This window comes from Carettochelys insculpta, chromosome 23 (assembly GCF_033958435.1).
Source record: "Carettochelys insculpta isolate YL-2023 chromosome 23, ASM3395843v1, whole genome shotgun sequence".
Taxonomy (NCBI): Eukaryota; Metazoa; Chordata; order Testudines; family Carettochelyidae; genus Carettochelys; species Carettochelys insculpta.
Window position 1 is genome coordinate 22,337,384 of NC_134159.1, and position 23,572 is coordinate 22,360,955.

General features: G+C 61.5%; 1 protein-coding gene across 6 annotated transcripts in view; it reads right to left on the reverse strand.

Moving 5' to 3' along the window:
* PLEKHG5 (pleckstrin homology and RhoGEF domain containing G5) overlaps nucleotides 1-23,572 on the reverse strand; it is a 77,612-nt gene that overhangs the window by 33,526 nt on the left and 20,514 nt on the right. For 2 of the 6 annotated variants that reach the window (XM_074975644.1, XM_074975646.1), the window contains exons 2-6: nucleotides 22,929-23,005; nucleotides 4,432-4,561; nucleotides 3,918-4,020; nucleotides 1,482-1,542; nucleotides 888-979 (exon numbers count right to left, since the gene is read on the reverse strand). In XM_074975644.1, coding sequence (XP_074831745.1) covers nucleotides 888-979; nucleotides 1,482-1,542; nucleotides 3,918-4,020; nucleotides 4,432-4,561; nucleotides 22,929-23,005 — 463 coding nt within the window. Of the gene's footprint in view, nucleotides 1-887; nucleotides 980-1,481; nucleotides 1,543-3,917; nucleotides 4,021-4,431; nucleotides 4,562-5,812; nucleotides 5,932-7,619; nucleotides 7,646-12,515; nucleotides 12,579-12,864; nucleotides 12,939-22,928; nucleotides 23,006-23,572 lie in introns of those variants that run through there. The other 4 variants (XM_074975645.1, XM_074975649.1, XM_074975647.1 and 1 more) reach the window with 4 other exon arrangements.

The window sequence follows — 23,572 nt, forward strand, 5'->3', positions numbered from 1 at the left end:
AGTGGTGATCCTGCTTGAAGCAGGGGGCTGGACGAGATGACCTCCTGAGGTCCCTTCCAGCCCTATGATTCTGTGATTCTATAAGCTTAGCTCAGTGGTTTGAGCATTAGCCCACTAAACACAGGTTTGTGAGTTCAATCCGTGTGGAGGCCATTTAGGGATTGGGGAAAATAGATGTCAGAGATGGTGCTTGGTCCTGCCAAGAGGGCAGGGGACTGGACAAGATGACCTCCTGAGGTCCCTTCCAGGTCTAGGAGATGTGTAGCTTCAAAAAGCTTGGCGAGGCTCCCCCAGACCACCAAACACCCTGCTCAGCCGGTGGCAGGGGAGTGCCATGGCTCCCACACCAGGGCACCACAGACACCCTGCTGAGCGCATGGGGCACAGACGACAGCAGGGGCGCTGCAAGTTAACACACCACCACCCCTGGGACAGTGGGCTGGGGAGATGGCTCGGGGAGGCAAAGCCTGTGGGGAACAGAAGGCGGCAGTGACCTGAGTGGGGCACTCAGCTGGTTTCTCCTTGAGTGAATGGCAAAGTCAAACACAGCTGCCTCCCAGGCAGCTCCTGGATGCAGCTCCAGGACTCACTGTGATGGGTGGTGCCAGTGCAGGGTGAACCAGCAGGCCTGGGGAAGGGCACTGAGGCACTCACTTGTGGCTCAGCAGCGCCTGCCTGAGCCCAGGGGTCAGGGTGAGCACCACCAGGGTGGGTTGTGCCAAGGGCACACACACAAGTTCCTGGGTCAGGGCTAGAGTCCACAGCCAACCACCCTGGGACCCAGCTGAGATGGCCTCTGCTGGAGCCCAGTGTCGCAGACCCAGTCCTGCCCATGGCCAGAAGCAGGGCCCCAGGCAAATGCAGCCCAGCAACCGGCCAGGACTCACCCCAGAGATTTCTTCTTCATGGCCGGGATGATCTCCGTCTCTATGTCCACATTCAAATCGAACTTCAGAGTGAAGCACTCCTTACTGGGGTCCTGGGGGCAGAAGCCGGGGTTAGCACAGACACTTCCCACGAGCCATGGAGCCTGTCAAGTCAGCACCCCCACTTCCACATGCCTGACCGCCCTGCACCTGCACGTGCATGTGCACCACTCCCGGCCCCTCCACACCCCAGCCTGTCTCCTCACACAGGTGGGTCCGACCTGGCTGGGGAGCCACCGGCTCACAGCCGGCAGAGGCAGCATGCAGCGGGAGCCATCGCGGCAGGAGCCCCGGCTGGAGACAGGGCTGGGGGCCACTCACGGGCCTCTGTGAGGGGCTGGGATGGACGAGCACAGGCTCCCCACCCGCCCTTCAGACCCGAGGTGCTGAAGGCAGAACTCCCGGCCTGCCGAAGGGCTCAGGCGGCAGCCATGCGAGGCCCCTGGGCCCCTGCACAGAACACTTGCTCCGAGCTACTGGGTCCCTGCCCACATCCAGCAGCCGAGCCCAGAGCCAGTGGCCAGGGCCCCCAAGAGGCAAAGTCGAGCTCCTTACATCCGTGTGTCTGCGCCGGGCCTTCCTCTTGGGGAGCTTCAGCACCGAGTTCTGCTTGTCCCTGCACAGCACAGACACAGTTACAAGGGTCACCTGGCACATGAGGCTGGGGCCTGGCGCACGAGGACAGGGTGGGTGCACGGGGCCAGGCACACGAGGATGGGGCTGGGCGCTTGGGGTCCGGCGCACGAGGACAGGGTGGGTGCACGGGGCCAGGCACATGAGGATGGGGCTGGGTGCTTGGGGCCTGGCGCACGAGGACAGGGTGGGGCACGGGGCCAGGCACACGAGGATGGGGCTGGGCGCTTGGGGTCTGGCGCACGAGGACAGGGTGGGTGCACGGGGCCAGGCACACGAGGATGGGGCTGGGCGCTTGGGGTCCGGCGCACGAGGACAGGGTGGGTGCACGGGGCCAGGCACATGAGGATGGGGCTGGGTGCTTGGGGCCTGGCACACGAGGACAGGGTGGGGCACGGGGCCAGGCACACGAGGATGGGGCTGGGCGCTTGGGGTCTGGCGCACGAGGACAGGGTGGGTGCACGGGGCCAGGCACACGAGGATGGGGCTGGGCGCTTGGGGTCTGGTGCACAAGGACGGGAAGGGCACGGGGCCAGGCACACGAGGATGGGGCTGGGCACTTGGGGTCTGGTGCACAAGAACAGGCGGGGCACGGGGCCAGGCACACGAGGATGGGGCTGGGCGCTTGGGGTCTGGTGCACAAGGACGGGAAGGGCACGGGGCCAGGCACACGAGGATGGGGCTGGGTGCTTGGGGTCTGGTGCACAAGGACGGGAAGGGCACGGGGCCAGGCACAAGGGATGGGGCTGGGCGCTTGGGGTCTGGTGCACAAGGACGGGAAGGGCACGGGGCCAGGCACACGAGGATGGGGCTGGGTGCTTGGGGTCTGGTGCACAAGGACGGGAAGGGCACGGGGCCAGGCACACGAGGATGGGGCTGGGTGCTTGGGGTCTGGTGCACAAGGACGGGAAGGGCACGGGGCCAGGCACACGAGGATGGGGCTGGGCGCTTGGGGCCTGGTGCACGAGGACAGGGTGGGTGCACGGGCCAGGCACACGAGGATGGGGCTGGGCACTTGGGGTCTGGTGCACGAGGACAGGGTGGGTGCACGGGGCCAGGCACACGAGGATGGGGCTGGGCACTTGGGGTCCGGCGCACGAGGACAGGGTGGGTGCACGGGGCCAGGCACACGAGGATGGGGCTGGGCGCTTGGGGTCCGGCGCACGAGGACAGGGTGGGTGCACGGGGCCAGGCACACGAGGATGGGGCTGGGCGCTTGGGGTCCGGCGCACGAGGACAGGGTGGGTGCACGGGGCCAGGCACACGAGGATGGGGCTGGGCGCTTGGGGTCTGGCGCACGAGGACAGGGTGGGTGCACGGGGCCAGGCACACGAGGATGGGGCTGGGCGCTTGGGGTCTGGTGCACAAGGACGGGAAGGGCACGGGGCCAGGCACACGAGGATGGGGCTGGGCGCTTGGGGTCTGGTGCACAAGGACGGGAAGGGCACGGGGCCAGGCACACGAGGATGGGGCTGGGTGCTTGGGGTCTGGTGCACAAGGACGGGAAGGGCACGGAGCCAGGCACACGAGGATGGGGCTGGGCGCTTGGGGTCTCGTGCACAAGAACAGGTGGGGCACGGGGCCAGGCACAGGAGGATGGGGCTGGGCGCTTGGGGTCTGGTGCACAAGGACGGGAAGGGCACGGGGCCAGGCACACGAGGATGGGGCTGGGCGCTTGGGGTCTGGTGCACAAGGACGGGAAGGGCACGGGGCCAGGCACACGAGGATGGGGCTGGGCGCTTGGGGTCTGGTGCACAAGGACGGGAAGGGCACGGGGCCAGGCACACGAGGATGGGGCTGGGTGCTTGGGGTCTGGTGCACAAGGACGGGAAGGGCACGGGGCCAGGCACACGAGGATGGGGCTGGGCGCTTGGGGTCTGGTGCACAAGGACGGGAAGGGCACGGGGCCAGGCACGTGGGGCCGAGTGCACAAGGATGGGGACTGGGCCTGGGAAAAGTGATGGTGGTCAGAGCCCCCCATCCCCTGCTGCACGCTGGGACCAGGTGCTGAGAAGACTGCGAAGACCCAGGAAAAGCAGCAGCTGCTCCCCATACTGCCATGGAGGTGGGTTCCCAGCCATGCTGCGCCAGGCTCTGTCACCTCGCAGAGGCTGGCCCCAGGCACAGGCTCTGCGCAGCAGTGAGGGGGGCAAGCTGGCACAGCAGTGGCCAGGGCTAGAGAAAGGGGCCGAGGTCACACGGGGAGCCTGCCCAGAGCACGCTCCAGAACCTCCTCCGCAACCTTAGGCCTTGGGTCCGGCTTGCGAAGTGCAGCTGCCCAGCGGCCCAGCCCGGCCCAGGCCCGTCTTGTCCGCTGCCCAGGAGGCAAAGTGCCGCCCCAGCCCCTGGCACACTCACCCTCTCCCATCCGGCAGCCCGTCGTCGTCCTCCTCCGGGTCGGAGGCGGGGCTGGTGCGGGGGGGGCAGGAGCGTGTGGAGACGTTCCGGGCCAGGATGGAACCTGCAGCAGCAAAGACAGGGGGTCACCTCCTGCAGGCCCCAGGCACAGACCGACTCAGTGGTCCAGGAGCTCAGCACCCTGGGCAGCAGCTCTCTGGCTGGGAGATGGGGCCCCTGTAGCAGCATGGGGCAGCCCCTCTGCCAACGGGCCCTTCGCTGCTCCTGGCTCCCAAGAACCCACTCCCTGCCTGCCTGCACTCTGTGGCAGGGCCCAGGGGAGGGGCGGTTGACCTGGGGGGGGCCGGGGGAGGCGCAGTCCTTGGGAACGGGCCCCCAGGGGGGAGAACAGGGCAAATCCCCCAGCAGGCCAGCCTCAGTGTGGCTCACTGCTGCCCCGGCAGGAGGAGGAGCCCGAGGGACAAGGCCAGCTGGGAGGAGGGTTACGTTCACCGGCTGCAGCCCCAGCGCTCACCTGGGGGGGGCAGGTCAAAGCGGACGTGCCCGTCAAAGTGCATGGCGCTGTGGAAGTGGCGGTCGCAGGCCTCACACAGGTGCAGGGGACGGTTGTGGCTCAGCTGCTGGCACTCGGCATGGTGACATACCTGTGAGGGGGAGAGGCTGCTGGACAGGGGAGCCAGAGACCAGGCTGCCAGCAGTGCTACGGATCCAGGCACGAGGACTTCCTGGCAGGCAGAGAGCCAGACACTCCTTGAAAGCTCCAGGCGCTGGGCACCAGCTGCCCCCACGCTGAGGGCAGGGTGCAGATACAGCCCGGATGCAGTTCTAGCAACGGTGCTTTGACAAGACAGGCCAGCTCCAGCCCTGGCAGCGAGACTAGAGCCCAAATGGCCCCTGGCTGGGACCTGCTGCCAGCCGCAGAAAGCAGCATCGCTTGCCCTAGAGGAGCAGGGGGCCAGCCTACCCTGGTTACTAGGAGCCACCCCTGGGAGAGGTCCAGGGATCTCCCTCCACAGCCAGCCCGGAGCTGCAGGACGGGGATCCTGGCAAGTGGGCACTAGCAGAATCTCCTGGGCGTGAGGGCAGACGCCAGCAGGAAGCAGCTGCCACAGCAGGATGGCTCAGCTTGGTTCCAGACCAGGTTTGGGGTTTGCTGCATATCAATCGCCCCTCCTCCAGGGCAGGGACTTCTGAAGCCCAAAGCCTGGGGAAGTTTTAGCTGACCAGTCCAAGAAAGGGAAACTGAGGCAGGCTGGCTGTGGCTTGAGAGGAGGGGACACTCCAGGCACCCATTTACACCAAGCTACAGCAGCTTTCTGGGACTCTGCAGCTAGTTGTTTCTGCACCGCTGTCCCCACAGCCGGCACACACCACACCTCCTTTGGGGTCAGGTCAGGCTGGGCCAGGCCAGGCCACCCGCAGCCAGCATGGAGAGGCGGATACAGCTCAGCCCCAGCTCCCAGGCTGGCAGGGACCCCCAGCGAAGGGAACTTTGCTGTCTCACAGTCAGATCTCTGGAGCCAGGAGAAACTGGCTGTCCATAGGGCCCCAAGCAAACGTCCAGGCACTGAGCCTGAGCCTGAGCCTGAGCCTGAGCCTGAGCCTGAGCCTGAGCCTGAGAGAGGACAGGGGCTGGACTCGCCCTGTGCAGAGGCTCCTGGTTTCTGCCCCCTCGGAGACCCAGCTGTCTCTCACTCTGTGCTGGAGGGTGAAGCCAAGGGGCCGTCTCCACGGCCCTGCTGGGAGACCCTCCCCGGGGAAGGAAAAGAACTGCTGTGACATACTGGGCCCGTTACACTCCCACACCCATCTCACCCGCCAGCAGGCACACCAGCCCCTCACCCTCCCGACAGACAGCAGCTGCCCACACCTGCTGCCCACCCAGCCATACTCACGGCCACTGCAGCAACGTGCTCAGCTGCTGGGTCAGGCAGTCCCACACTGCTGGACCCCAGCTGTGGTATCCCAAAGGCACAGGGTGCAGCCACCTTGGCCAGCTCGCCTGGAGGCTGCTTTGTGTTTGAATGTCAGTGTCCCCATTGCAGGGCGAAGGAAACTAGCGTCTGCAGCGGAACAATGCTCGCGAGCCCATCCATTTCCTCCCATTGTGCGCTGGGCCTCAGCCTCCCTCAGTGCCGCCCCGCCTCACCGCCAGAGGGTTATTTTTAAACACACAACTGAGACCTGAGCACTGCAGGGGCCGGGACCCCTGAGCTCCAGGAGTCACTGCAGCCCAGCCCAGCCCTCACTGGTCCCGCCCTGCTCCAGGGACTCCTCAGTGTGAGACCCCTCATGCCTGGGGCTGTCCATCAGGCCCCCAGCCACATGCAGGACTGACCCAGCCAAGCCACCACCCCCCTGAGCAGAGCAGCCAGCCAGTCCTACACGTGGGGTGGGAGCTCCCCCAGCCCTGGCCTTCCCTGCAGGGAGCAGAATGGCAGGAACAGGCTCCCTCCACCCCAGGCATGAGGCCCCAGCAGCACACAGGGCACCCCACCTCGGGCGAGGCGCTGTGAAGGGCTCAGACCTGCTGGCTGGGTGATGGCCTTACAGCGCCGCGCTCCCCCTCCCTGACAGCAGCTGCATTAATCACCTTGCGGCTGCAGAGCCCATGGCACAAACCGTACAGTCTGCAGGCCACGGCAGGCCAGCCACACAATCGCTGCCTGCCCAGGGCATGGCCGGTGCTCCTCCGGCACCAGGCACTGCCAGAGGCACCAGCGCAGGGAGGCAGGCTGCCAGAACTGTGCAGCCCATGGCCTGGGCTCAGGGCTGGGGCAGCTGCAGCACCCTGGGCCCATGAAGTTACCCTGCTTGGAAGATAATCCAGTGAGGGCGAGACTGGGCTGGGGGCCTGCACTGCTTCAGGGTCAGGGGTCACGCTCTGGGCTGGTGCCAGAGCCAAGACCTGCAGCCAGGCTCACTGCCTCCATTCTGAATGTAAAACTGGCCTGACGCTGCTCGTTACACGTTAAGCACTGCATGCAGCAATTGCTGTGCTGCCCCCGGGAGAGCGACCCTGCACGGCCAGAAAGCCCCATCAGCGTGGCCTGCAAGCTAAGCGCCTGCCCAGGAGGCATTCGGGTGCTGCCCAGCTGACTGGCAGAGCGCCCACAGCCAGCAGCGCGTTTCCACCAGTGGTGCACAGCCGCACAGCTCACGCACAGAACAAAATGCATTCTGCACACGGATGGATAAAAAGAGGGAACCCTGGTCCCCATCCCAAACTGCTTGTCCTTCCTCCCGCTAGGGGATCCCCGACCAGCCCACAAGCACCTCCAGCGTTCGTTCCACATGGCCTCACAAGCCTGCTGCACTTGTCCCCACCTTTCACAACATGCAGCTGGGACCCTGGGGTGGCGGACGAGGCAGGCAGGCCAAGGGCAAGTGGAGCCTGCTGAAGTTCATGGGAACTCGGGCGCTTTTGGCCAGAGAACTGCTCACACCAGCACCACTGAGAAGCCGTCTGCCCCGGCCGGTGACCACAATGAGAGATGCAGGGCCAGAGACAGTACACGCCAGGCCCTTGGGAACACGCGGGGCAGCAGGAATGCTCAGGCCCACCTTCCAGAGGCAGGACTCCCTGGGGGAAGCACGGGGACGGGGGACCTCTGGGTCTAGACACTGAAGGAGGGGAAGAATCCACCCCACATCCCTCCAGCCTCTCCCCACTTCCTGCCCCTCCCCCCCACCAGGGCTGACCTGCTTTCATTTTCCCATCCCTAAGCAGCTTGTCCAGGCCTGGTGCATCCTGTCCCCTCCCCTCTGCAGCACAGCAGAGCACCAGAAGCAGCCCCTGAGCTTCCTGGACGGGCAGGGGGGCGGGTGGGTGACTCAGTGCAAGCCAGCCCAGAGGGCACGCCCACTCTCATCTGGGCTGAGCTGAGCCGAGCCGAGCCGGGCCAGGCCAGGAGCCTCCTGATGGGGAGGCCATACCAAACCGGGCCAGGATGCTGGAAACTGCCTCCCCAACGCTGGGCTTGGGAGAGCCAGGCTGGGCTGGGTCAAAACATGAAAACCACAAAGAGGCAAGTGCACCAGCTACACACAACTGCGCCCTCTCTCGAGGTGCCAGTGTGCAGGCGAATACCCACTTTGCATGCACGCAGCAGAGGCCCAGGTGGGCTACTGGTCTGGCACTTTTCCCTGGTGGCAGCACTTTGTGCTCCAGAATGGAACGTCCCACTAATAACAAGTGCAGCCAGGCTCTCAAGGCTGCGTACCAACCCCTCCGAATGGGAACGGACTGCAAAGTGACCTGGCCAGGTCTGCAGAAAGTCTGCTTTGAGAAGCACTGCTAGGTGCCCCCGTGTCCACTGCTCAAAGGTCAAACCTGCTACCTTCCCCTGCTGATTGAAGCAAGGGAGGACAAGCACTGTGCCGAGGTGGAGGGAGCAGTGCTCAGAGCTGGGGGAAGTACCTCCTTTTACGCCCGTCCCCGCCGCCAAGCTGATGCCTGGGTCACTGGGGTGTGAGTGTGCATAGCAGGGCCCCTCTGCCCGGGAAGGTAACTGCAGAGAGTTCCACCCAGGGCTGATCCACACACACAGGGTTACTGAGGCGTGCGTACACACACCTGTGCAGTTACTGGTGGACGTGCTCAGGGACCTCCTGCTCCAATACCCCAGGACAGCACGCGAGGGCTGCAGTGGCAAGAGGAAGACTGACCGGGGATAAAGCACAGGACTCTTGGGAGACTTTCTAGGCTCTGCCACAAACATCCACATACCCCTCGGGAAGCCGCTTAAGCACTGGGCCTAAAGGGACCATCCCCAGCGCAGCTTCATTGGTCAATGCTCAGAGTGCCTGAGCTCAGAGGGAAGTGAGCTGAGCCCCCCAGCGGTTTCTTAGCTAACTCCCCAGGCCGTTCGCCAGGGGCTGCCACAGGAGACAGTTTTGCCATCGTAGAGCTGGGCCTGCCCCTCTCCCCATGACGGCTTTTTAGCATCCCACGTCTCCTGCACAGCCAGGCTCTGCCACGGGGCTGCACAGCTCTCATGGAGCAGACAGAAGGAAGGACTCTGCCAGGCGTGAGACCTGGGCTACGCCTGCAGCTGCTGCCAAGTTCCCAACAGCTCCAGGATGTCACCAAGCGCCAGGCTGGGTCATCATCGCCCTGGGGATCAGCCCAGCGACCAGCCAGCCCATTAGCTGTGATCCGGCTGACAGGTCGGCAGCTGGGGCTGTAACCGCAGTGCCCAAAGCTCCACACCGATGGGAAGGAGCCAGGGAGGCGGACGGCCTGCCACAGGCAGCGACCAGGGTCTGCGTGCGGCTGGGGGCCAGACACGCAGGCAGGGGGTGATGGGAGTTCGCTGCTGTCACCTCCAGCCCAGAGGATGCACAGTCCCTGAGATGCACCTGGGTCCCACGCAGCTGAGGCAGCAGCAGCTCCTGCTCACTGTTGAATTTTTAAAGCTCGCAGCTGCTAGGAAACCTAATGCCAGTCACCCATGGCCACAGCAGCAGGAGCGACCAAGCATCCTGTGCTCAGGCAGACTCGGGGCCCACGGAAACCGCGAGTGCCCTGACTCCAGACTTACCTCTGGTCACAGCAACCAACACCAAATGCAAGAGCTGTAGCTCAGGCAGCAGCGACCCCTCCCCAGAGAAGCTCCGTGAACCACAGGGCTGCCTGCCTCTCCAAGCCACAGACTACCCCCGACCAGCAGCCAGCCAGCCCGTGTCCGCCGCCGTGTCACCCACTGACTCAGCCCTCGGGGAGGGAGCTGGGTGCATTCGCAGCCCTGACACACCGCTGACTAAGCAGGTGAGGCGCCTCGTCGGGGTTGAGAGGAGTCAGATTTTCAAGGCGCTCTCCAGCTGCTCGCCCTTCTTGGCCCAGACAGACATCAGTCCCCTGGCCCAGCGCAGCGCAGCTCTGCAACTCGCCCTGCACGTGCGGTGTCTCCCCTGCCGCTCTGCTGCACCCGCCGCCTGCTCCCTGCCTCAACCCACCAGCCTGGAACTTAAGCCTCCCAGGCTCCTGCAAAGATGCACCTCCTCCAGGGGAGCGGCAGCCTCCGCACCGCCTCGGGTTTCTGACTCGCGCATCTGCACACAGGGGGCAAACACCAGCCCAGCCACACGCACGCCCAGCGTCAGCTTTGCTCTGCAGTGCAAGTGGGGCACCCGGCCAAGGCACCTCCAGGCAGGGTCAGGTTCCTCCCAGGCGCCGGGACTCAGTGTCCACACACCCGGGAGCGCATAGCCCAGAGAACCAACAGCTCCAATGGACCACGGGGAGCATCACCCTTAGGACACTGACACTGCCTCACTTTGTGCTCATCCTGAGCCGTCTGGAAGCACGAAGCTGGTGCTGGTTGGGGTGCTCGACAGCTGCAGCCCTGCTCCAAGCCAGCTGCAGGTGCACAGCCCGACACCTCCAGCTGCACTACCTGGACCTGATCCGACCCCACTGCACATCAACCACACAAAGGATGAGGTCCGCCAGAGCTATGAGTCCAGCCTCACTGAGCCCAGAACAGAAAGATCTCACCCTCTCCCCACCGCTCAGCAGCCCCGGCTGTTGGGGTGGCTGTGGGGGGGTCCATCTCTCCCCACCGCTCAGCAGCTCTGGCTGTTGGGGTGGCTGTGGGGGGTCCATCTCTCCCCACCGCTCAGCAGCTCCGGCTGTTGGGGTGGCTGTGGGGGGTCCATCTCTCCCCACCACTCAGCAGCCCCGGCTGTAAGGGGTGGCTGTGGGGAGTCCCCCTCTCCCTCAGCTCAGCAGTGCTGGCTGTCAGGGGTGGCTGTTGGGGGGTGTCCCCCCCCCAGCTCAGCAGCGTCGGCTGTCGGGGTGGCTGATGTCCCAGCCGCAGGCTGGGCGCTTTGCTAATTACCACCTGGTCTCGCCCAGCTGCTGAGGTGACCCAGGGCCACACGAGGGTCTAGGACACGCCTGCCCCATGCAGCTGCAACCCCTGCTGGAGCTCTGCAGGTCCCTCCCTGGCTGCGGGTTTCACTCCTCGCCCTCTATCCCTGCTGCTCCCAGAGCTGCTCAGGGTAACTGTGGGCATGGAGCTCAGCCCACCTGGAGCTGCCCAGCTGCAAGGACACAGACAAAGTCATTCACGTGGGCAGCAGGGGCCTGTGTCCTGCTGAGCTCTGCAGCCAGCTGCCCTCCTGGTACCCAGACAAAGGCCAAGCCCTAGGCTTGTTTGCACCGGGATTCTTGCCAGGGGCAGCCTGCTCGGCTGGTACCTCACGGCCTCCTGCGTGCCAGGGCCTGCTCCCTCCACCAGAGACCCCTGGAGTTGGGAGGGGTGGTGGCTCCGTCAGAGATCAGCCATCTCTCCCCACCCATGCAAGGGAGAAGTGCACTCCTGGAAGCAAAGCCCAGTCCCCTCCACACCCACACATCAGCATCCCTGTCACTGGGCGTGCTCAGGCCTCTGTGCCTAGCCAGCCTGGGACACAGGCCTGTGCCAGAGCCCTCAAGAGCCAGAACCCAGAACCACGGCACGCAGGGCCAGGAGCCCAAGGTCCTGCTGGAGGCTGCCCAGAGCCCCAGCAGAGCCCAGACATGCTGCTCAGCCCCTGTTCTCTCTGTCCCCCAGCACATTGTAACCCACACTGCAGCCAAGCAAGTGAGCTGACGTGAGCTCGGGTGTCTCTGCTCCTGCAGCCCTCCAGAGCCTGCAAAGCGAGCGTGTCATGCAACTGGGCAGCACAGGCCCGAGGGCAGTGAGCACAGGCAGAGAGAAGGAGCGCAGGCCGACACCAGCCACTGTGGCCTCAAGGACACAGCTCTGGCTGGACAAGGAACCTGCTGCCAGAGATATGTTGCTCTGCAGAGAGCCGCAAAGCGAGGCAGGCTCTCCTGCCTCGCCCCGGCAGCTAGCACCACCCTCACAAGCACCAGAGCCCACCGTCCCCCCACCCCAGCCACCGCCTGCTGTGATTGTTCCATCCGCAGGGGGACGAGGTGCCTGGCCATGTTCATGGGGGCAGCTGGGAACTAGGCAGCACAGCCTGCCTGCCAAGTGCCCGGCTCAGCAGCTGGCACACTTTGTGTATGCAGGAACAGCTCAGGGTCCCAGCAACAGCCCCAGGAGTACACTGACAGAGTGGGCATGTGTGCCCGGCCACAGCCATGGGCCAAGGATCCCAGTGCCATGGGAGCAACTGAGCCGACAACTGGGGAGAGCCCTGCTGTGGGGGCTGAAGGAATGCCTGGCCAGGGCCATCCCTCAGCACTGCTCTCTCTGGCCAGGGCACCCTCCATCCCTCCCCTCGTGCAAGCCGACATGACCACCTCCGGCTGCTGCACAGTGGGCAGGACGCTGCTGTGGGGCTGTGTGTGCTGGGACACATGGGGGGTGCCCTGTTCAGTCCGGATGGTGACAGGTGCTGCTTGGCTCTGGGGGTGCCCCACAAAGCTGCAGAATAGGCAGCCAGCCTGGCCCAGCACCGCCTGGGCTGTAGGACGGGGCTGCAGGCCAGGGCGGCCCATCAGCCTCCAGTGAAGCTTGCTTCAGCGTGGGGCGCGCTCTCCCGTGCCAACTGCCCCTGAAATCTTGCCTGGCCCTGGGGAGCACAGCCAGCTGGGCTCCAGGCACAGGCTGCAGGCTCCTGGCAAGGGCGGCCTCAACTTACCCTGGTGCTGCCGCAGGTCCCGGTGCCAGCAGGTCCGAGCGCTTCAGAGACCACCTGCTCCGGGCCCAAGTTTCACCCACTTCGGCCGCCCCCGAGCGGGTAAGAGACCGAACCCGAACTGCTCCGGGCCGGCCTCCCCCTGCGCTCCCCCGTGCACCGGGCCGACCCCGCGGCCCTTCCCACCCCGTGCACCGGGCCGCCCCTCCCCGTTCACCGGGCCGACCCCGCGGCCCTTCCCTCCCCGTGCACCGGGCGGCCCCTCCCCCTTCCCCGTGCAGTGGGCGGCCGCGCCGGGCAGGCAGCGCCCCTGCGAGAGCGGGCAGCGATCGCTCGCACCGGCGGAACCTACCACCCGAGTAGGGGGCGGACGCTGGACGGCACCATCCATCCGCCGGCCTCTGCCTGCGCGGGGCTGAGCGCAGATCTCGGTCCCTGGGCCCGGACGTGCCCTGCAGGGACCCGCAGCCCCGGCTCCGCGCAGGCGCGTGCTCAGCGCGTGCTGGGCTGCAGACGGGCCGGCGCAGCAGCATGGGGCAGCCGGGCTCCCCCTGCCCCGCTGTTCGCAGGGCAGCACCCAGGGCCTCTGCCCACGGGCACCCACCGCCCGCAGCCCGGCTCCGGCCGTGCCAGCCCGGCGCCTCTGCCCCTCAATTACCACATCTCATAACAGCCTTGCAGAGCCCAGCGGGGGCGAACGGACACCAGGTCTGCAACTGAATTGTAGAGTTAAGCGAACCGCCACTCGGGTCAGCACTCGGGAGGGCTAATTCTTAGGGGCAGCAAATCAGGTTCTCCCAGGGCGAGGATCACACGCGCCCGGGACTTGGGCGAAAGGGGGAGAGGACTTCACCGCCACACCCAGAATCTCTCACCACCCGGCTCTGCCCAGAGCCCTCCTGGCTGCCAGCTCACGTGCCGCAGTGCGTCCCCGGCCGACGCGGGGGCCGAGCGGGTCTCGCGCGCTGTTCTGCTGACGGAGCCGAGCCAGACGGGGAGCTCCCTGCCCGTCCTGCTACGCCTAATGGTGCCACGGCCATCGCACCAGGGGCCACACACGGCTGTGGGAGAGCCGCGTGCTCCCGCGGATGGCCTCGTGGGGCATTGGCTGGAACCCGCCTTACTGCAGCGCCTGCAGCAGAGCGCGCTCTGGGCGGGGGCTGGGGTGCTCTGGCACTGCTCTCTGCCCACCAGCTCGCCCTGATCGCGGAGGGCAGTTTCCTTCCTAGCAGAGAAGCCCAAGCACCCCTGCTGCTCTGGTCACACCTCCAGCCCTGCTCTGAGCTCTGCCAACGCAGCGCTGCTCTGGCTCTGCTAGCCTGGTGGAGGTTCTCCATAGCCCTTATTATGGAGGGTGGAGCACCCCAAGTCCCCTGTGTAGCGATGGAAGGAAATAAAAACTGAGGCACACACAGACCGATCTGTACGCAGCCTGTGGCGCAACAGGGAATTAAACGCGGGTCTCCCAGCGCTAGGTTCACCCCAACCATTGGGCCATCCAGCCCCTTGTTCCCCAGACAGTGAGCAGAAGAGCCAGGCCTCATGGTGCCGAAGGCAGAAGAGCAGCACGGGGAAGCAGTGCTCTTTGCACTCCCCCCCCAGTTCTCAAAGGTGGGTCCAACACGAATCTTGTGGGGATGAAAGGCCAGGACCCCCGCTGGGCGCTGCCCACAGGCTGCTGCAGTCAGCTGGGGAGTGAAAACCCTCAAGAACCTCTGCCAAGCAGATCAGGAAAGGGATCTTGGAGTTATAGTGGATAGTTCTCTGAAGACATCCACGCAGTGTGCAGCAGCAGTTAGTAAGGCAAATAGGATGTTAGGAATTATTAAAAAAGGGATCGATAATAAGACAAAAGATATCATACTTCCCCTATATAAAACTATGGTACGCCCACATCTCGAGTACTGCGTGCAGATGTGGTCTCCTCACCTCAAAAAAGATATATTGGCATTAGAAAAGGTTCAGAAAAGGGCGACTAAGATGATTAGGGGCTTGGAAAGGGTCCCATATGGGGAGAGGCTAGAGAGACTGGGACTTTTCAGTTTGGAAAAGAGGCGATTGAGGGGCGATATGATAGAGGTATATAAAATCATGAATGGTGTGGAGAAAGTGAATATAGAAAAATTATTTACCTTTTCCCATAATACAAGAACTAGGGGACACCAAATGAAATTGATGGGTAGTAGGTTCAAAACTAATAAAAGGAAATTTTTCTTCACACAGCGCACAGTCAACCTGTGGAACTCCTTGCCCGAGGAGGCTGTGAAGGCCAGGACTCTATTAGGGTTTAAAAAAGAGCTTGATAAATTTTTGCAGGTCAGGTCCATAAATGGCTATTAGCCAGGGATAAAGTATGGTGCCCTAGCCTTCATAACAAGGGCAGGAGATGGATGGCAGGAGATAAATCACTTGTCTTCTGTTCTCCTTCTCTGGGGCACCTGGCATTGGCCACCGTCGGCAGATGGGATGCTGGGCTTGATGGACCTTTGGTCTGACCCAGTATGGCCATTCTTATGTTCTTATGTTCTTATGTTCCCATTGGGGACCATTCTGTCACCCTATTCATCTTGCTCCAATCAAAGTCCAGCTCCTCATTCCCGTTGGAGGCAGAGCACCTAGAGCTCTTGCCAAGGCTTTAAGACTAAACAACAATCTCTCTTGTGGCTTTAAGAATTTGCACCTCTCACCCTCCCAGCAAAGGTCTGGGGCCATTGCAAATGAGCCACTAGCCAGAGGGACAGCAGGTCCTAGGCCCCTCGGAATGTCCAGAGCAGTGAACGATTCCACCACCTTCAGGGGGACATCATCCCTTGAACCAGCAGGGAGCCCAGGCAATTTGTGATGCAGGAGGCAGGAGCTGGCACCAAGTGCTGCCTGGTCCAGTGACGCCTTAGCCAGGGCTTCCTAAAATGCATTTATAAACCCTGCTGTCACAGTGTGTGGGGGCCCCAGGCCCTGACCCCCCCACCGGCAGAGATGATGCTCACGCAGCAGGGAGAACAAAGGGTTCTCAGGCGACAGGGATGTGGCGCAGAACAGATCTGTCAGCACAGGAACCAGAAGCCATCGGTGCAATCCATCCTGGGGAGAGAGACCCCAGGGGCAGGGTGGGGTGGGGTGTTCCTGAGCCGGGGCCTGGCCCTCCATCCTCTCTGCGATATTAGCCGAGACTGATCCACCCAACTGCCCTGTTCCAATTCAAACTGGCCAGCCCCTTCCTCCCTCTTTTGTCCTGTTTCCCCAGCGAAGAAAGGTGTCCCCTGGTTGCCTAGGTTACAAATGGCCTGGAGCCCTATTGCCTACATGTGAGAAGTCATCACACTGAAACTCCCATCTCCAGGTATGCACTGAGTCTGTACCTAAGGAAACTGAGGCACCCCCCCTTGGGTTACCACAGGACAGTAGGAAACACGTGAACCTACCCAAGAGAATCAAATCCCCACGCCCCACTGGGTCACACCTGCCACACTTACCTGGAGTAAGCAAAGCTACCAGGAAAGAGCCAGAAGCCCCGCAGAAATTGTAGCTGCTGGTGGAGGCAGCGCAGAGGGGAGCAGAATGTTCCCACAGCGCAGTCCTGAACCAAAAGAGCTGGTTGAAGAGCAAGAGCTAAGATGTCCTAAATCCACTCAAGCTTTACATTAATGATCAATTAGAGTAAGAGGAGAGAGCCTCAACAGAACTATTTCTGTGCAAGGGCATATGGAGATAGCTGCACTGACTGGGCCAGTCACTGTCTCAGCCCAGCTGGATGTGGGATCAGTACCTCACATGTTCCAGAAGCTGCTGAGAGCAAGTCAGACCTTAAATCAATGCTGACAAGCAGTCACTGCATTCAGCAAAAACAACAAGGAGTCCCGTGGGACTTTAAAGACTGGCAAAGGGCGTTAGGACACAGGCTTTCATGAGAGACCACTCACTTCCGCAGAAGCTGGAAAGAAAACTGAAAAGGATGTTGAATAGTAACAGAGAGGAACAATTCAACATGCAAGGCACTACATTTAGCCAGTTGAAAAGGATGTGAGTTCTTGTGATGAAGTCGGGGTGTGGGCATTTCTTCCCCCTGGTTCGTTCATGTGTTTGCTACTCTCTTGTGGTTACCCGCGGTGAGTGCCTCAGTTTCCCTAGGCACAGCATCAGCGCACAGCTGGAGATGGGCGTTTCAGCATGACGACTTCTCACACATAGGCAATGGCCCCCCCGTGTCCTTTGTGACCTGGGCAGCCGGGTGACACCTTTCTTCCCTGGGAAACAGGAGGGAGGAGGGGCCTGGCTAGTTTGAACTGGCACTGGACGGTTGTGCGGGGGGAGTCTCGTCTGTCCTGAGAGGGAGGAAGGAGGACCAGGGTCCCAGCTCGGGAGCCCCCTGGGCCTCTCCCTGCAAGATGGGTGGCAATGACAGCTTCTGGCTTCTGTTCTGACAAGTCTGTTCTGCGCTGTGTCTCCCTGCTGAAGGAGAGTCACAGCCGCCTGCGGGGGAACAGGGCCTGGTGTCCCCCCACCATGACAGTTGTGCTCCATGAACGCTTATGTCCCAACACCCTAAGAAATTTGTTCCTCTTTAAAGTAACACTGGACTCCTCGTTGTTTTCATTAAATCAACATGTAGCACAAACTTCCGATGGAGAGACTGACAGCCCCACCGTGCGGTGACGCATGGCCAAGGAGACAATGCTGTGCTCTCCCAGGCTGAGAACATTTACTAGGAGCGGAATAACCCCCCCACCTCCCCAAAAGAATGCAAAGCTGCAAAATCACAGGAGACCCTTGTTCAGTGTGCTCGGCACCCAACACACCCAGCTAGCTGTGCCTCCAGGCAGCCTTGCTCACGGAAGCTGGGCAATGCTCCCGGGGTGACAATGGTTACACGTGTACGATGCACTGGGACAACGCTGCAGACACTTGCACAGGGAGCGCCAGCTGCTACACTCTGTCGTGGCTCTGCACTGCACAGAAGCCAGAGCAGTTTGCCTGAAAACCTCCAGTAAGGCATCCCCAGACATGCAGCTCTCTGGGCCTTGTCTCCAGGAGAGGAGCCACAAGCTGCAGAGAGGCTGAAGTGCTTGTGGCTCAGTGTGGCTGTGTGCATCTCACACTGGGACTGAACATTCCTCGGGAGGCCTCAGGCAAGCATGGCAAGTCCCTGTGGGATGGTGGCCATGGCGAGCTGCACGGCTCAAAGGTTGAGGATTGGTTTTGGAGCTTTTCCCTCCTAGGTGCCAACCTGAGCCCGCAGACACGACCTATTCCTGCCCCCTTCACTTCTCCCCACTCTCTGGGCAAAGGCCACTGCTACTGCCAGAAAGAATTCCACCCAAGAACTCGCCACTACCAGGGAAAGCGACTACCCTCGGCACGTCATGCCGATCCCGAGAACAGCTCTCTCCTGCGCTCCCCGACCTGGACCCTACCAATGCCCCCACTCGTCTCTTCCGTCCACGTGCCAATTTTCCATCCATGTGCAGAATACATGTTGTTACATGTGCAGAGGCGAGTGTGACTGTGCACCAACCAGGGAAACACAAACCTAGCCATGGGCACTCTGCGATCAGCTGGATGGCACCAGCCTCTCTCCTGAGCAGCTGCACAAGTGCCCAGCTCACAGGGACCACAGGTTCCTTCCAGCTCTGCAGTGCTGTCAGCCCCTCACAGCAGCTCCTTTCTGACCCCTGCAGCTCTGTGCCCCATTTGCACACCGCTGAGGGGCCTGTTTAGACAGACACCTGTGATGTCACAGACTTGGGGTTGCATTTCCGCTACCTCCAGAGCCCTGGGGTGACTCCCAGCTCCTGGTGCCAGAGACTGAAGAGCTCCTGTGAAGAGGTGTTAGCTGGCAGCAGCCCAGGAAGTGGGGCCAGAGGCTGCTACAATTGGGGCAGTTTGCATCTGATGGAAACTAGGCATTTGGGGGTTATTATTACTCCAAGCCAGGGACTGTGGCAGGACCCACAGCACCCTGTTCTCAGCACTGCTGCAGGTGGCTTGACACTATGCAAGGCAGACTCCTGCACCCCTTGCTTTTATTTTCCCAAGGGGCACCCCACTCCCAGACATCCCTCCTCGGCAGGCTGTGTTAACACACAAGCTAATTCCTTCCCTGCAACTAAAAAGGATGAACAGGCACAATTAGATTAGCTTGAATTATCTGCAATCAGGAACAGCTGCGAGGGTGAAATTAAATCCCAGCTGGACGCTGCTTGGGCTGCTTGCTCTAGGGAGGTGGGAAATCTCTGCAGAGCAAGCACAGCCCTGTGCTAAGGGGGTGACAGCACAGACACCGAACTCACAGTCTGTCTCTACAGCTGAGTGCCTCCCTCCTGGCCAGGCTCAGGGGGAGTGTCTGGCACAGAGCTCTGCATGGCCTGATCTCATACACTGTGCCTCTGATTGCTGCCTTTGGCTAAAACTGGCCCAAGGTGCTGAGCAGACAGTCTGTGGATAAATGCAGATTTCCTGTGCATGCTTGAAAGACGTATGAGCTCACTTTGCAGTCTCTTCTCTAGGAGCAATGTAAGCCAGCAGGTCTAGGGCTTTGCTGCCCCTATGGGGGTCAGGCAGAGAGCTCCATGCACCTGGGGCTTTCCCAGGCAACTCCCTGGGGCCTTGGGAACCAGTTCTGTTCTCTGATGATTTGCACAGCAGACCCGGAGTCCAGGCCCACATGCTGTATTAACAATTGCCCCAAATCTGGAACACACAACTGCTCTGCTCTTCCCCGTAGGTTAAAACCAGGCCTGGCTCCGATGCCCACTGCTCACCCAAGACAACCCAGCCCCCTACTGCTGCTGCCCAGCAGCCTGCACTTACCAGAACTGGAAGCCCACACCCTGACACATGGTAGCCCCAGGGCTGGCTCTGTCAGAGCTACAGGAAAGCTCCTAGTTCCAGTGGTGCTAGCGCGTGACGCAAACCACCCCGCCTGCCCTGCAAACTGCAGATTAGCCCAGGGCTTTGAGCTCTGCCCCCAGCAGCTGCCCCCTTGGCTCAGGCTGCGAAGGTGAGAAAGTCACTGTCTGTGGGACTGCGTGAGGCAGCGCCCCGGTCACAGCGCTGCACTATGCCGTCCCTACCCCAAGAGGGTGGAAGGTAGGGATCGCAAACAGGCAGGACAGAGCGCAGGCCGGCTCCTCCGGGAACAGACCGGCCCCTGGCCCAGGCCCTATGGGACTGAACACCATTGGCCTGTGGCACTTGGCAGCCAGGCAGCCTCTGTGGGTCCCAGGGAGGAGAGCAACATGGCAGTGTCATCCTAGGCAGGCAAAGTCCCTGTACACGCCACACCCAACTACGGAGCCCCCCACCCTGCTGCACTGCCACAGCCATATGGGTCACAGGCCCAGCTCACGAGCAGCTGGCTGTGTACCACATTCCGCAGCATGGCAAGGGAGCTCCTGGCACCGTACTGGAACCGCAGCCCTAGACAGCTTTCAGGTTCCAGCGAGAACATGCAGCTCAAAGCTCCCGACAGATGGTGCACCTGAGCGCTGGAAGGCCAGTGCCTGGTCCCATCCTGCTCACCCAGAGGGTGAAATCAGCAGCCCGGCTGGTGGTGTGCCTAGAACCCCACGTGCTTCCAAAGTAATAAGGAAAAGGCCCTCTGCCCCTCCACCCATGACTAGCTTTGTGCGTCCAGCTGAGCGGTAACGTGTAACGGGCTGGCTGCTAGCTGTTCAATGGCCTCTGTACCGGCAGAGTGAGACTGAACAGAGCCAAAATGAAAGTACAGGAGCTGCTGTCTGCCCCTCGCTGGGAGACAGACAGACAGACAGACAGACAGACAGACACAGCCTAGGGACACTGCAGCCCAGACAGGCTGTTAAAATCTGCCCCCTTGTCAGCAGAGCTCAGCCCCTGGGGTGCAAAATGCCCTTCTGTGCTCTGCCACAGACTCACATGGCTGGAGAGCTTTCAGTCATAGGAGCATTCCTTGGGGCTACCCCCCACTCGACCTCAAGGCAACAATTAAAACCAGCTAGTGGCCAGGTGGGAACACCAGCCCCAGCAGCTGTCTGCCTACAGAGCTCCCTCCAGGTTCACAACTCACTGCCAAGAGCACAGAGTGACCTGTCCGCCAGCCACAGGGAATGCTGCCATGCACCCACTTTGGCCAGCAAGCAGAACACTTCATGACCAGCTACTCAGATAGTGTGATGGAGTGGGGGGTGTATGTGTGAGTCAGGCTGGATGTCCGAGGCAAGCAGCAGCTCCCAGTGGCTAAGGATGACCCTGGGGCTACAACTGGCAGATAACATCTCTGCCTGAACAAAGAGCAGGGAGGAGCTGAGAGGGGGTTTTGAATCGGGGGCGGCAGTTAGAGGCTAGGAAAAGGGAGAGCTGGGAGGCAGCCAGCCGGAGGAGGGGGAAAGCTACACCCCAGAGGGGCACCCCTCGGGGTCTTCCCCCCAGGACAGGTTGGAAGGACTGTCTCTGGCTGCTAGGCTGTTGTTTCTGTGAGAAACTGGACATCTGTTGCCTAATAAACCTGCTGTTGTACCTGCTGAGTGAGAGTCTCTCCTGCCAGCGGACGGGGTGCAGTGCAGGAAAACCCCTAAACCCCATCACAGATAGTCTCTTGCCCTAAAAGATTCCTCTCCTCTTCCATGGCCCATCCCCAGAGAGAAGAGATAGCTGGGAAAAGGCAGGGGAAATTCCCAGTTGTTTCTGGACTCATTTCTCACAACATTTCACATAAAATCAGTTAAAATAATCAAGCACTTTGGCGATTGTAACTGGTCTTGCTTTATACCCATGTGCACGGATCCAGTAAATGAAACATTTGCACAATACTTGAATAAAACCGTTACGAACAAATGCAGAAAACTGTCTGAAAAGCAGCGATTCTGACGCTCTTTGTGCCAGCTTTTGCTTTAGAAAAAAGCCCATCTTTTGACAAAAAAGTGTGTGAAAAATATCAGCGGAGCCCAGAAATGCTTTCTAGCCCTCTGGGGCGTGCACTCTCTCTCTCTCATGCATGCATGCGCACACACATACGTACGCTCTCTGCGCTTGGCCCCCCTTGATCTCAGAGCAGGGCAAGCAGCAGGAAGCATGCTGAGTACCAGCAGCAGCGGTTCACGGACTGGGAAGTGATTTGCCGAGGACCAGACCACAAGTTAGCAGCTGAGTTGGGATTGCATATGGGGCTTCAGACCCCCAGCCCAGCTGTCTGCACTGCCTCCCTCTGGTTTATTCTGAGTGCTGACCTCAGACTGGGCTCCCTGCTGCAAGCAGACTGGACAGCACATACCGAACAGCCAACTTGGCCTTGCCCACCTCAGCACACTACGCTGGCTTTCTGATTTCAGGCAGCTTCTCTCCCATTACAGCAGGGGCTCCAGGAGCAGAGAGAGTCCAGCTGTTGCCAGACAGACTGGGCTGAGCCCAGCACTAAAGCAAGCAGTATGTGTGCTGTGCACTTGTCTCAAGCAGCCTTCCTCCCCTCTCCGCCCCCTGGTGCACCGTGCCACAATGGGGACATCATCACAGGAGCTGGCACCAGCCAGCTGGCAGGGAGACAGGTGTTCGTTCACAGGCAGCTACTGTATTTCCCATCTTCTCCAGGGTCCCTGGTTCTGCACTCACACGTCCAAAGGCTCCAGCCAGCAGTTTAGAGACGGCGCTTTCAAAGAGACAGAGGGCCCCAGGCCAGATCCACACCCTCCAGCTCTGCCTGAGGCTCTTCAGGCAAGGAGCCAGGAAGATGCCACAACCCATGGGAAAGGACTCATTTGCCAGCTGCCAGGACCTGGCTCCTGGGACCGTCTGTAACATGAGTCTGTTGGCAGTGGCCACAAGGAAGAGTAAAGTGCTGCAGTGGAGCCCCTGTGACATTGGCTGACACCTTGGTTTGCAAAGCAGGAGGGGAGCGGGGTCTCCAGCTGGGCCTTGGCTTCTCTTTCCTCGTATGGCCACAACCCTTGGGTGAGTGCTGTCTCCCCAGCGGCCCCTAGCGCTGGCTGGCCCCAGAGACAGTCACTTCCCTCTGGCATGCTGCCAGGGACACTTAAGCTGCGTAAGAAGCCTCAGAGTGATCTAAATGCAGCGTCTTGCCTGGTAGAGTCTCAGGGGGCAGGCTAATTGCCAGGCAAGGCCCCCGCATGTAGCCCTTTGGAGTGGAAATCTATCAACTAGCTGAACAAGCTGGAAACCCAAACTCCCCGTGGAGAGCCCTCCTCCTGCCTGGGAGCGGTTCAGCCCTATGGAAGGGGCAGAGTCCTCCCAGTCTCAGGGCTGTGGGGACGCCCACCTCAATCCCAATGCTCGTAGGGCTCGTGGCTCCCCTGTTGGCCCATCTCGCCCAGCAGGGGCAGCCAGCACCCAGGTGCACTGTTACTGCCCATCAGGCAGCTCTGAGCTGGAAATCTTCCCTGCCTCCTGGGAGCCCCAGTCCCAGGGCCTCCCGCCCCTGCTGGGTACCTTGAGCGCTCTCCTCTTGCCAAGGCAGTCAGGGTTTTGGCAGTGCAGAACCTTTTCCTCCGTTACTGCCGGATCATCTGGAAAAGAAGGATGAAGTTGATGTCACAGAGCAGCAGGAAGGCCAGCCAGTGGGCAGTGCTGCATGAGCACTTCCTGCGAGCACTCAGCCACTCCCAGCCGGGGTGAGAGCTGCTCACCCCAGCCCAAGGGTCACCCAGTGAAGTCCTGGGGGAAAGAGCCTCCGACAGTGGAGCCAGCGTGCTGCGTGGGAAGAGCCTGGTGCAGAGGTGCCAGAGTTTTGGAAGGGTTTGCAGAACAGACAGCCCCAGCTGCAGGAGCCTGGGCGAGGGGCGGGGGGACCCCGGCAGCCCTGAAGCTAGGAGGCTGCAGCCCGGCTGGCGTTCCCATGGCTGGGAGTCGGCTGGAGCTCAGGAATTTTCATGACAAGTCTTGCGTCCTTTATTTACACAAAAATGTCTCCGTGTGACTTGCCCTGGAAATTTGGGAGTCTGGCAACCCTCCTGGTGTGTCTCCCTTCCTCCCAGCTCTGAGCAGTGACCAAGGAGCAGTAAATCCCCTGAACCCGCTGCTTACGATGACCTGTTATGGTTGCAGCCCCCAGGCTGCCTAAAGGACATACGGAC